Genomic DNA, 14363 nt, shown 5'->3' with positions numbered 1-14363 from the left:
TATTCACAGATTCCTTTCTCTAAGGTAACTAGGACAATAAAAGGGTAAGTGACTGGCGTCAGCAGGTTTGTAGCCATAGTCCTCACTATGCAGAGAGACAAACACCTGTTTGCCCTCCAAAAATTGGCCTGGATTTTGCATAATCCCTAGACTGGCAGCTTCCAGGTCTGTATCATAATGGAAAATCATTGCCCAGATTCATACAATTTATTTAAAATGATATACAATATGTGAAGCATGAAAAAATCCCCTTGTGAAATAAACATTTTCTGGATTTAATGATTTATGTCATTATTTTACAACATAGATCAAGAAAACTGTGGATTCTAGGAGAGAGGGGATCTGACACTGATCTGCCTCCCTATAACACAAGCAGTTACCTGCAACCACCACTGGGGGAGCTCCCAGCACACATCTAGGTAATAATCCTGTATAAATCTATGTGCTGACAGCGCCCCCTACTGGAGGCTACATGAAGACACAATTATTTGGTTTTCTAGTATTCTAAAATGATTATGGAGTATATTGGGAGTGGGAGCCTATGTTGAGTCCTTTAATATTCTGCTTACAGATTTTGCCTTCAGGCCCCTGTCACCGATCACCACTTTGAAAGAAATGGCTGATAACAGAAGGTAAAACCTGAAATCTAACTTCTCGGTCTTATAAAGTTACATATCTTCATTAAAGGCTAAATCTAGAAACCTTACCACATAGTCAATGTATAAAGGATGGGTATGGACAACACATATTAATGAAGCACATAATTAATGTGGTTGCTTCATGTATTATGACTATGGACATGGTAAGATACAAAAGAGGATGGAGGGCAACCTGATGTCTGCTCGGTTTTCCACAAAAAAAAAATTCTGGTCCTCCATATATATCTATGGAGACCTGGTCTATTCAGATAAAATTACAAGTGGGGCTCTACAGCCTCGATCCCAATAGACCTAGACCTTGTGGGTGGCTCCCAATGAGTGGGTAGCACTTCTGCCTTGCAGCGCTGGGGTCCTGTGTTCAAATCCCACCCAGGTCAACATCTGCAAAGAGTTTGTATGTTCTCTCCGTGTTTGCATGGGTTCTCTCCTGTTTCCTCCCACACTCCAAAAACATACTGTTAGGTTGTTTAGATTGTAAGCCCCATGGGGACAGGGACCAATATGACATGCTTTGTGCAGCGCTGTGTAATCTGTGTGTGCTATATAAATAAAGAACTATTATTATAGGATCAGTGGTTAGGTGAGCTGGGCTAAGGGGGGGGGGGGGGCAGTAAGTAACACAAGGCAGCAGGAACTGGGAGCCCCTGTAGCAGTAAGGATCTTAATTATTTTGTGGCCCTTTTCATGTAAAACCCATTTGAAGTCCTGTTCACACCTTTGTGTTGCAGATCCCATTTATCTCACTGGAGATAAGCACAGTGTACAGTGCTATGGCAGATCTGATAGACCTGCTAAGTTATCTGCTGCTGTGCAATATTATTTTTGTGATTTCTGTTCCTTTGCTCCTATTGTGGAATAAAAAAAAAAAATGATACAAAAAACCGATGGAAATGGAAATACTGGTATATAGAGAAGTCATGTGGGGTGTCTATATTTATCAGAAATAAGATAAAGCATTTAATTTAGTATCACCTATCATATAATTGGTGATAAGGGACAGGTCCCACAATTGGGAGTTTCACTGATAATGATTGGTAATGTCAGTGGTGAATTAAGGCTACCATGGGCCCTGGACTGTATGAATATTCTAGCCCCTACAAGTCTGGAATCACTTCCTACATGTGGTACTAGAATCAGCTTCTTGAGGAATAAAGGACGTGTTCCTTCTTCCTTCTGCAGTTTCAGGACCTTTGGAGGGCCGTCAAAGGTCCTGAAATGGATCTTGCGTACATGTGTATTGAGAGCAGGAAGAGATGTACGAGGATTTCATGCGTGAAGGTCTTTCGCAGTATAAAATTTGTAGATGGTTTTGGTGGCTATGGGCCCCCTTGAAGGCTTGGGCCCAAGGCCACCGCCCTGTATTATAGTCCTTTACTCTGTAAGGGATGGTGTCTTGTATCCTAATCTAAATAGATCAGAAGTCAAGAAAGTGCTTTCATCTTAACAGTTTCCATCTTCAGCCATCTATAGCAGCCCCATAAAAGGACAGGTATCGGTAATGCACCTGCATGGAGACCTCAGGATCCTCCACTCTCTTGATAAGTGGGGGGTCCCAGCAGGTAGATCTGTTCATATCCAACACTTGTTGAAAATTTGACAATTCTCTTTCAAGTGGGCACATAGCCTGTGACTGGTAATACTTAGTACCAGAGGGGGAATGAGTTCCCCTACAACCAACCAGTTACAGTGAACTATAGATACATTCAGAGAACGGTAGTATCCAGTTATTGCATGTTCTAGCTCTTATTTACTGCAACCCAGTTTTAATGAAATGTATCAAGACATATAATTATTTACTTGAGTCGTCCACTATGGGAAAAATTTACATTTTTTTATTACCACACCTACACTTGCAGTTCTTCCCTCCGCCCTAAAGAGATATATAGCTGCTTGAAGTCCTGTATTTATCATACAGTAAAGGATAGCAGTAGGGTGTATGACATAGGAGCCATGCTAAAGGACCTGTGCTCAGGGGCCTTTTCACGGGCTGTCCTAGCTGAATTTTTAGGCACACTTTTATTTGTATTCTTCGGTCTGGGAAGTGCACTGTCATGGCCGTCTGCACTTCCCAGCATTCTGCAAATCTCCCTATCCTTTGGTTTAGCTATAGCAACCATTGTGCAGGCAATAGGGCATGTGAGTGGCGCCCACCTGAATCCTGCAGTGACGCTGGCCTTCCTGGTGGGATCACAGATCTCCATCCTAAAATGTGTCTTCTACATGTTGGCTCAGATGTTGGGAGCTGTGGCTGGAGCTGGGTTACTCTATGAGTTCACCCCACCCAACGTGCGAGGGAATCTGGCCATCAACTCGGTGAGTGAAAATGGGGGGGAGGGGGGGATTTATAATTATTATAAATCAGTGTTTTATATATAAATATTATTATTATAATGGTATGTTCATTATATATTACTCTCTAGTTCACACAAGTTCATTTGTAGCACATGGAGTTATATGTAAAGAATTCTATAGAAAATATTAATGTACAGTGGATTTTTATCCTGATAATAGATATGATTCATTACCTAGGACTGTATCCTAAGTAGTCCTGTTCTGTTTTTATGGTCATTTTATCAAGGGGATTAGAAGATTTATTGAAAACTGTTACAGTTACAGTAACTCTCCATGTAGCATGTAATATGACTGCAGGGATGTGTATGCCCGGCCTGCAGGTGCCAGTACCAGGCTGTGTTGGCATTTCTCTATAGGGGGGGGTCTTCTCATAATATAAAAATGGCAGATGATAGTTTGGTACCAAGTTGCATTTATTTCAGTATTGTCTATTTTCAGATCAATGAGGACACCGGCGCAGGCCAGGCCGTAGCAGTGGAGCTCTTCCTCACCATGCAGCTCGTCTTGTGTGTTTTTGGAACAACAGACAGTCGAAGGACGGACAACACCGGATCACCAGCTTTATCCATTGGTCTTTCAGTTACTTTGGGACATCTGCTTGGGGTAAGTAAAAAATGAAAATTACTGTGACCCCTGAACATGACTGCACCCAACCTTGCCTTAAAGGGATTGTCCATAGATGGAAAAATCTGGCTTCTTTCTTCCAAAAACAGTGCTACACCGGATCATGGTGTGGGCTGCTATTGCAGCTCAGCTGTATAGAAATAAATGGAAATTAGTTGCAATAATAAGCACTGCCAGTCAGGGAAGGAGCTGTTTTTGGAAGAAGGCAAGCACGTTTTTAACCCCCCTACAAGTGGTCCCTCTTTACCAGTTTTCACTTTCTTATGCTGCATTACATATCCATAGCACTTTGCAAATCAGAGGTTGCTTATATAACCCAAAGCTGACTGTCCTACCTAAATTTCCTCTAGTGACTCTTAAACCCTACTATTAATTCTCCAAACCCGATCTTAAGTATACTGCATACCTGTGCAGACACAGATACAGGTTTATTCAACTCCATTCTGTATAAGACTACATTCACATGACAGTTGGGGGGACGTAAGCAAGCTTGCGGCCGTATATATATATGTCCCCCGTAGGCCGGCAATGGGCCCACGGAGAGATACAGTGCCACATACGTGTGGCACCATACCGCTCTGTACACCGGGGAAAAGATAGGAATATCCTATCTTTCCCCATGTTATGGTGCCATGTATCGCAATGGAGAGGGCAAGGGTTCACCACTCCTTCTCTCCATCGCAGCGAACGAATGCCCGCCGTGCTACAGCCCGGCAGGCATGGGGTAGTGTGAATGTAGCCTAAAGGTGGCTGGACCTTTAAGAGGCTCCTGTAAATTGTAACCTCTTGTATGTGGATAGCTTCATAAAGGTCCAGCCACCTTTATACAGAGTTGAATGAACCAGTATCTGTGTCTGCGAAGATATGAAATATACTTGAGTACATGGAGTGTAGGGCATCCTGTGAAAAGATCAGTGAAGAGATCAGGTTCAGAGAATTAATAGTAGGGTTTAAGAGTCACTTGAGGAAATTTTGATAGGACAGTTTTAAAAAGATGTGTAATACCGTAACTATTCAAAACAAGAAAAGTGCCTTCTAGGTAACTAGTGCATCATGAGAAAATTCTTGGAGATGGAGAGATTATAGAGTATGTTAATCTTAAAGCACTGGCAGCATACAAATGACAAATAGATTGGTACACAGGCAGAGGCGTAACTACAGTGGTAGCAGCCATAGCAACCGCTATGGGGCCCATAGTGTCAGGAGGGCCTAGCATCCGACCTGATACACTAAAGAGTGGAGGATGTGCATCAATATATCCATATTATGCTGCAGTTTGTACATCAGAATATGTATATAACATATATGTGATGTATATATGCTGCAGTTTGTACATCAGAATATGTATATAACACACAGTATGTGATGTATATATGCTGCATCTGTGATGTGTATACGGTATATGTAAATGTCACTGTATGTGTGTGTATATGAGCATATATGAGCATATGTGCATAAGTGTACAAATGTGTGATTGTAACTCGCATGTGTGAGTATACAAATATGTATAATTTTTAAGTGGTAAGGGGGGCCCCATGCTGAAGCCTGCTATGGGGCCCTGCCACTCCTAGTTACAACACTGTACACAGATACATAGAAATTAGAATAGAAATATACAGGGTTATAGATATGTTATATTATATTCTATAGTGGGTGGAAAATTGTTTCATATATATCGGAGATAGGAAAACCCCTTTAACTGATGTGCACAGCTTTACCAAGTCTTTTGGGGGTATAATTCCTAAACCTAGCAGTACTCAAGGCTTAGGTATAGTACTTCTACAGTATATACATTGCACACCACACTAATAGATTCCTGTATCTCACGATTTTGCATTCTATCTCTTGGTTCCAGATCTATTTCACTGGATGTTCCATGAATCCGGCGAGGTCCTTTGGTCCTGCTATAGTTATGGGACTGTACAGCTATCACTGGGTAAGAATATTTGGGCAAGCACAAGACTTTTTGTTCATGACCTAATGATAACATATTTCACAGTGATTTGCACAGATTGTCACAAAATCCTGTGATCACTATTTCAGCCACTGAAAATAAGGTAATTTAAATACAAACCAAATTGGGTCAGCTTATCCCTAATCAGCATTCAAGGTTATTTGCAGCATATCACCTCAGAAATGTTCTGCAACAAAGGAAGTAATATTGAGTGGTCTGAGGAGACCATGCATTGGCCACAGCAGGGCCTAAGACCACCTATAACCTACGGACAGACTTGGGAGGTGTATGAAGAGGGTTTACGGGCTGAGCCCTCATCATACAGAAGTGGTGTATGCTGCATATTGCAGCAAACACCCACTGCTAATATCCGTAATTGGTGATAAAAACTCTAACCACTTCCCTTTCCCTAGAACTGATATAAAACTAAATAAACAACAAAAATAAATAACATGTTAGGTATCCCCATGTCCCAAAATTCCTGATCTATCAAAATATAAAACCAGTTACTGTCGGTGGTGAACCCCATAACAGAAAATACTGTCCAAAATATGTCTCAAATGTCACTTTTACACCATTTTACATTGCACAAAAAATGTAATAAAAAGTGATCAAAAGGTCGCACAGCCTCAAAATAGTAGCAATGAAAACGTCAGCTCCTCTCACAAAAAATGATGTCTTACACACATCCGTAAACCAAAGTATGAAAAAGTTATTAACGTCAGAAGCGAAACAATTTTTTTTTTCATATACATTGTCTGAAATTTTGAAAATGTATGACAACACAATAAAAACTAAATATGGTATCACTGTGATCATACCGAACCAAAGAATAAACTAGATGTATCATTTAGAGCGCCCAGTGAAAGTCGTAAAATTGAGCCCACAAGAAATACATTTTTTCACAAATTTTACCACATTTGGATTTTTTTCCCAGCTTCCCAGTACAAGGCATGAATAATAAATAACGTCACTGAGAAGTAACATGTGTTACACAGAAAATAAGCCCTCACACAGCTCTGTACACGGAAAAATCGAAAAAGTTATCGGTTTTTGTAGGTGGACGGTGAAAAATAAACTAAAAAAACGCAGTGTCCATAATTAAGATATTGGGGCATATTTATCAGGACCTCTGCGCACCGCCAGTGGCGCAGAGGCCCTGAAATAATCGCAAATGCTAGCTTATTGCTAGCTTTTGCGATTATTTTCCCCAATCCGCCACCTTCACGCCAGTGGGGCGTGAAGGGGGGGCACGGCCGGCCAAGCGGGGGGCGCAGCCGGACGGGAGTGGGCCAGCCCGGGGCGTTACTGTCCCCGCGCCTGCGCACTCGCTGCTGCTGGCGACTTTTCATACGTGCCCGGCATAGGATAAACGCTGCGCTACTGGCAGCCAAATACATCAAGAGGCAGAAGCCTCTTGATGTATCGGGCTGCGAATTTGCAGCGGCGGGGCGATCATACGCTGGCGCACGAGCGCCAGCGTATGATAAATATCCCCCATAGCCTTCCCACGTGAAGACAGTCCTGAATGTGCTAAAGACTCATCCTAAATAATGACTGTGTCCATACATACATAATGGGGATCATTTACTAAGGGTTGTTTTCACACTTTTGTCGGACTGTTCGTCTTTTTCGGGATTTGCACGGCTTTGACAGGTATTTAACAGGTGATTGCGCTGGGGTTGCGTCACACGCGATAGTTTTTTCGGCGCAGATGCGCCGGCTTCCATGTGACACAAATGGGGGGGGGGGCAGTCAGACGATCCCACTGATTTGGACTGAGCGTGGGATTTAACTTTCAAATTGTGTTGCATCCAATGCACTTACATGACCCACTAAAAAGATGGTGAACTCTGTCGAACTTGAGTGGGGAAGCGACACATGCAGGATATCGGGCGCACGATTTTAGTGAATCGCGGCACAGTGAATTATCGTCGGACATTGCCCTTTTGGTGAACTCCGTCGGACGGGTAAGTAAAGGCGCCCCAATATACTTGGAAGTAGTAGTTGTCCTGTAATCCTGCTACTAAGCTTCTTCCTCGTCCTTACTCCTAGGTCTTCTGGGTAGGTCCCATGTCTGGCGGTATCTTCGGCTCTTTGATCTACAACTACTTACTGGTCCCACGTGTGAAGACCCCTTTAGACAGATTGTCCATCCTGCGAGGAAGCTATGACCCAGAACATGAGCGAGAGCGGGAGGAACACCGCAAATATTCTGTGGAACTGAATTCTTTTCACAAGAGCTTGGAGAAGGTGTAAGGTCACAAAGCAAGAAGGGGAAGAAGTGGCATTTTAATGGCGCTTCTTTAATCTTAATGGACATAGTATTGGGTCGTCTACCTTCAGTTTGTGAGCTGACACTGTCCCACCAAAACCTTACAGATGTCCAGTGTAGTATCTATTGCTTTTTACACTTCTTACACATAGAATAATCTGAAGAGGAGCCATAAATGTGACATAAATGTAAATTGAGGTTGAGTATTTTCAATGTATAATGTATAAATATATAGATAATGTAGAATTTTTTATGATTTTTGTTTAATGTACAGAGAAGCCTTTTGCTCAGTGACCAGACTCCATACATGAAGGTACTATTGGTGTACATGTACTATTATTTTTACTTTTTATAACTAAGTTATGCTCATTATTTGGAAAATAGTTGGATCTCTTACAGGTTTAGCATACAGATTGCTTAGTAAATCCCAGTGGGATCTGATTTATATGACCTTCAAATGGAAACCTGTGAGAATGAAAGTATTTTAGAGCAGGAGGAGCTGAGAAGATTGTACATAGTGTCCTATATGCAGGCAGCATGTTATATAACAGGAGGAGCTGAGCACATTGTTCATAGTGTTCTATATGCAGGCAGCATGTTATAGAGCAGGAAGAACTGAGAAGATTGTATATAGCAGTGATGGCTAACCTATGGCACTGGTGCCAGAGGTGGCACTCGGAGCCCTTTCTGTGGGCACTCAGGCCATCACCAGAGATGACTCCAGGTACCTTCTTGCAGTCCCAGACAGCCCAGGACTTGCTGTACACAGAGCTATTTTAAAGTGACAGCTGTACCTGGGACTATTTTCTGCTATATTGGTGTCCTCAGGGTGCTGGTATCTATGAAAACTGTGACAGAGAAGGGAGTATAAATCACAAATTACATTTCTGTGTTGGCACTTTGCGATAAATAAGCGGGTCTTTGTTGTAGTTTGGGCACTCGGTCTCTAAAAGGTTCGCCATCACTGGTATATAGTATCCTATCAGCAGGAATTATGTTATAGAGCAGGAGGAGCTGAGTGGATTGTACATAGTGTCCTATCTGCAAGCAGCATGTTATAGAGCTGGTGGAGTTCTGCAGATTACATATTGGGGTCATTTACTAAGGGCCCGAATCGTGTTTTTTCAGGTTACCCGAATGTTTACGTTTTGCGCCGATTTTCGCTGAATTGCCCTGGGTTTTTGGCGCGCGATCGGATTGTGGCGCATTGGCACCGGCGTGCACGTGACAGAAATCGGGGATGCGGCCGAACGAAAACCCGACGGATTCGGAGAAACCGCCGCATTTTTTTAAAAAAAAAAGTGTCGCTTGACACGCGCTTACCTGCACCCAGCCCGGCTTGGTGAACGTCAGTGCATTCCGATGGACTTCAGCGCAGCAGCGACACCAGGTGGACGTCGGAGGAACTGACTTAGTGAATAGCCGGAAGACCCGAATCCTCCACACAGAATGTGCCTCTTTGTGTCCTATCTGCAGGCAGCATGTTATAGAACAGGAGGATCTGAGCAGATTGTAGGCTTTTGTCTTTATGTAAATTTGGCTGAAGGGCTCTGTGGGTTGTTATAAGGGCTGTGGGGGGCTTGTTGCAGTATCTCGGAGGGGCTCTGGTAACGCCCCCTGAAACCCTTCAGCTTAATTTACATACAGGCAAAAGTCTTTTTCAACAGGAGCCAGCCTGCGATGATCGATAATAAAGGTACGCTGGGGTTAGAGGTTATTTAACCACTACAAAGTATTGGTGTGTCTTTGTAGTGGTTAAATCAGGTGGTAGATTTCTTTTAAAAAGTGAATGGAGGACTGTGAGGATGGATCCTGTTTATATAACAGAAGTAATAAGGTGTAATGAGAACATTATCATCATATTAATCTATTTTCCATACATACTACTATGACCATGTTGTATAGTATTGGTCTCATTGTATCACATGTTATCAACTAAACCTAATTACCAGCAAGGGGGCACATAGATCATTAGATTTGGTTGATAATTAGATAAGTTGGCGTCTATGTCTATATAACTATGAGTCTCTTCCATCACATCGCAAGATGTTCTTCATGTATCTCCAACAAGTGCGGCTCCATCTCTCATCACGTCCCGGCTTCCCAGCGTCCTCCATTGTATCCTGAATATATAAAGACGTATAAGAATAACACAGAACAATAAAATGCTGTAATTTTACTGCTTAATCCTGCGTGTTGGGTGGTTTCTGCTTTTTTTTTTTTAAATAAAATTGCTGCACCTGAGACATTTGATGAATGATCGCTCTGACAAGTGGAGAACATTATTTTCACATTTCTTTATTTAGAGCACTTAGCTGTCAATCAAACTATGGAAAACGATACCCTAATATTTCAGCAAGGATTATACTTGTGCTAGATATGTAGGAAACATCAAGGGATTTCACCAAACCATTAGGTTTAACTACTAATAATGGAAAAATGTTTCCCCTTAAAGTGAACCTGTCAGCACCGAAATGCAGCCCAACCTGCAGGCTACACAGATTGTATACAGTGCGGGCAGGAGGAGCTGACTAGATTAAACAATAGCCCAGATTGAGTGAAATTTTCGCAACACAATTTTTTTTTTTAAATGCGGCGGTTTTTCCGAATCCGTCGGGTGCACCATTTTTTTTCTGGTGCACTCAGTTTAATAGGCGTGCGCCACAATTATGTTGGAGGAAGTTTGTAAATGTATTTATGTGCACACCACGCCAAAATACTTATAGTCGAGGAATACTGGCACAGGAAAAATAGTAAATCTGGAGCTGAGCGGATTATACATAGGGGCTTATTTACTAAGGGCCACTGGGACATAGTTAGAAGTTATTTAGAAGGGGATTATGTTGCACGCGATCGAATTTTCATGCGACAGAAATCGAGGGGTGGGCTGTTGGACGATCTGACTGATTCAGTCTGAGCACAGGATTTAAGATTAAAATTGTGTCACAACCAATGCACTTAGGTACGCCGGGAAGAAGATGGTGAACTCCGGCGTACTTGAGAGGGGAAGCGACACATGCAGGATATCGGGCGCACAATTTTAGTGAATCGCGGCACAGTGCATTCCGGTCGGACAATGCACATCTGGGAACGTGCCAGGGACGGGTAAATAAATGTGCCCCATAGTGTCCGTTCTGCAAGCATCATGTTATTCAGTAGAAGGAGCTGAACAGATTGTACACAATTCCCTTTTCTGCAGGCAGCATGTTATAGAGCAGGAGGAGCTGAACAGATTGTACATGGTATCCTATCAGCAGGCAGCATGGTATAGAGCAGGAGGAGCTGAGCAGATTGTAAATACGATTCTATCTGCGAGCATCATGGTATAGTGCAGGAGGAGCTGAGCAGATTGTACATAGTATCCTATCAGCAGGCAGCATGTTATAGAGCAGGAGGAGCTGAGCAGTTTGTACATACTATCCTATCCGCAGGCAGCATGGTATAGAGCAGGAGGAGCTGAGCAGATTGTACATACTATCCTATCTGCAAGTATCATGGTATAGAGCAGGAGGAGCTGAGCAGATTGTACATACTATCCTATCTGCAGGCAGCATGTTATAGAGCAGGAGGAGCTGAACAGATTGTACATAGTCTCTTATCTGCAGATAGCATGTTATGGAGCAGGAGGAGCTGAGGAGATTGTACATGTTTGTAAAAAAAGAATTTCTCCAATAAATGCATGTATGAATAAATAATTAATTAATTGTGACCATCTTTGGGACTATTGCATGTTACAAAGTAAATAATACAGAATTTGGATTTCTAGGTCTCAGTTCGCATCTCAGTTATTTTGTCATTTTTTTTAAAATCAATTACTGTGAGCCAAAAGAACAGCCCAGTCGTGGAACCCACAGAACAGATGCAAAACTTTGTATCATCATGAATATCCCTATCATATGGGTGATTATTCTACTGTTATATTGATTTAATATCTATGGTTATGGTAATAATGGAGTGGCTATAGTGGTACCTAACCATTGTTATACGTAAAATAAGATCCAGAATGCTGGTTTTGGATCAATGATATCTATGTTTTTCACTATTAAAGGGCAGATATCCATTTTCATATAGGTCTTTAGACATCTTATGCGTATAAGTTGTGCAAACAATCTAATGGCTTAAAGGGTTGGGATTAGAGATGAGCGAACACTAAAATGCTCGGGTACTCGTTATTCGAGACGAACTTTTCCCGATGCTCGAGTGCTCGTCTCGAATAACGAACCCCATTGAAGTCAATGGGAGACTCGAGCATTTTTCAAGGGGACCAAGGCTCTGCACAGGGAAGCTTGGCCAAACACCTGGGAACCTCAGAAAAGGATGGAAACACCACGGAAATGGACAGGAAACAGCAGGGGCAGCATGCATGGATGCCTCTGAGGCTGCATAATCGCACCATTATGCCAAAATTATGGGCAACAGCATGGCCATGACAGAGTGACAGAATGAAGCTAGATAGCATCTAAAACATCCAATAATTGACCCTGACACTATAGGGGACGGCATGCAGAGGCAGCGGCAGCAGGCTAGAGAGTGTCATGGCGACATACCCTAAATGGACTCAGGCTTCAAACCAATGGGTGGCAGAGAGGAACCAAAGGAGGTGAGCAAGAAGCGCTCAAATAATATCGGTACATGATAAAAGTTTGCCAGTATATTTTGTGGATTACACAGCAGGGTGGCGACAAAGTTAACATGGAAGCCATGAAAACAACCCAAAATTCTGCCTGACACAGCTCGTTTGATAAGGGGACGATGTATGGAGGCAGTGAACTAGTAGTAGATTAAAGGTGCTGCAGTTAAAACTATGTTAGTTGGATCTTGGCATGGAGCTGGCGCTCCGCTGCCAGGCGAGCTTTCGCCAATCCAAGCCCCTGTCTATAGGCTACTCCCCAAACAGCACTTCTAAGAACCTTTTGTATAAGATCAAGTGTAGTAGCGTTCTTATAAGTTTAGGATATGGCGGGTGAGGGGAATGTAAACAGATGCGCAAGAAGCGCTGAAATAATATCCCTAAATGGTAAAAGTTTGCAAGTATATTTTGGGGATTACACAGCAGGGTGGCGACAAAGTTAACAACTTTGATGTGGAATGCCCTGTAATAGCTCTTGGGCGGTGTGCCTTTTATCGCCTAGGCTCAGCAGTTTCAGCACCGCCTGCTGTCGCTTAGCGACGGCACTGCTGCTGTGCCTAGAGCTACCGACTGATGGCGCCATGCCCACGGATGGTAATTCGGAGGAGGAGGAGGTGGAGGAGGGGTGGGAGGAGGTATAGTAGGCCTTTGAGACCTGGACCGAGGTAGGCCCCGCAATTCTCTGCGTCGGCAGTATATGACCAGCCCCAGGGTCAGACTCGGTCCCAGCCTGCACCAAGTTAAGTGTAGTAGCGTTCTCATAAGTTTGGGATATGGCGGGTGAGGGGAATGTAAACAGATGCGCAAGAAGCGCTGAAATAATATCCCTAAATGGTAAAAGTTTGCCAGTATATTTTGTGGATAACACAGCAGGGTGGCGACAAAGTTAACAACTTTGATGTGGAATCCATGAAAACAACCCAAATTTCTGCCTGACACACCTCGTTTGATAAAGGGACGATGTATGGAGGCAGCTATATGGACGACTTTTGGAGGTAGCAATGGAGACAACGTGTGGAGGCTGCTATGGAGACAATTTAATTTGGATAGTGCCTGTATGTGGCAGTCCCAAACATTTTTCAAACCAGAGGAGCAGGTAGGTGGCCCTCCAGTAAAATGGGATAGATTGAGTGCCTGTATGTGGCAGTCCCAAAAATGTTTCAAACCAGAGGAGCAGGTAGGTGGCCCTCCAGTAAAATGGAATAGATTGAGTGCCTGTATGTGGCAGTCCCAAAAATTGTTCAAACCAGAGGAGCAGGTAGGTGGCCCTGCAGTAAAATGGAATAGATTGAGTGCCTGTATGTGGCAGTCCCAAAAATTGTTCAAACCAGAGGAGCAGGTAGGTGGCCCTGCAGTAAAATGGAATAGATTGAGTGCCTGTATGTGGCAGTCCCAAAAATGTTTCAAACCAGAGGAGCAGGTAGGTGGCCCTGCAGTAAAATGGAATAGATTGAGTGCCTGTATGTGGCAGTCCCAAAAATTGTTCAAACCAGAGGAGCAGGTAGGTGGCCCTGCAGTAAAATGGAATAGATTGAGTGCCTGTATGTGGCAGTCCCAAAAATGTTTCAAACCAGAGGAGCAGGTAGGTGGCCCTCCAGTAAAATGGAATAGATTGAGTGCCTGTATGTGGCAGTCCCAAAAATTGTTCAAACCAGAGGAGCAGGTAGGTGGCCCTGCAGTAAAATGGAATAGATTGAGTGCCTGTATGTGGCAGTCCCAAAAATTGTTCAAACCAGAGGAGCAGGTAGGTGGCCCTGCAGTAAAATGGAATAGATTGAGTGCCTGTATGTGGCAGTCCCAAAAATGTTTCAAACCAGAGGAGCAGGTAGGTGGCCCTGCAGTAAAATGGAATAGATTGAGTGCCTGTAT

The 14363-nt window shown here is 43.1% G+C and overlaps 1 protein-coding gene across 2 annotated transcripts; it reads left to right on the top strand.

The window, feature by feature from the left end:
• The first annotated feature begins 2593 nt into the window (after positions 1 to 2593).
• Positions 2594 to 9681, top strand: LOC140117641 (aquaporin-5-like). Of its 2 annotated transcripts, XM_072134566.1 has the most exons (4): positions 2594 to 2972; positions 3450 to 3614; positions 5491 to 5571; positions 7645 to 9681. In XM_072134566.1, exons 1-4 carry the CDS (start codon positions 2610 to 2612, stop codon positions 7846 to 7848), a joined length of 813 nt encoding a protein of 270 aa, XP_071990667.1. In that variant the 5' UTR covers positions 2594 to 2609; the 3' UTR covers positions 7849 to 9681. The 2 variants fall into 2 exon arrangements, with proteins under 2 accessions (XP_071990667.1, XP_071990668.1); XM_072134567.1 differs by lacking the exon at positions 5491 to 5571.
• The last annotated feature ends 4682 nt before the right edge of the window (positions 9682 to 14363 follow it).

The sequence above is a fragment of the Engystomops pustulosus genome, chromosome 2, assembly GCF_040894005.1.
Source record: "Engystomops pustulosus chromosome 2, aEngPut4.maternal, whole genome shotgun sequence".
NCBI lineage: Eukaryota > Metazoa > Chordata > Amphibia > Anura > Leptodactylidae > Engystomops > Engystomops pustulosus.
Note: the sequence above shows the minus strand (reverse complement) of the source record. Positions and strands in the feature narration are given on the sequence as shown.

Coding starts and splice junctions, on each gene's coding strand:
- LOC140117641 (XM_072134566.1), top strand. CDS start 2,610: ATGCTAAAGGACCTGTGCTCAGGGGCCTTTTCACGGGCTGTCCTAGCT. Junction 2,973..3,449: donor GGAATCTGGCCATCAACTCG/GTGAGTGAAAAT, acceptor GTCTATTTTCAG/ATCAATGAGGACACCGGCGC. Junction 5,572..7,644: donor GACTGTACAGCTATCACTGG/GTAAGAATATTT, acceptor CCTTACTCCTAG/GTCTTCTGGGTAGGTCCCAT.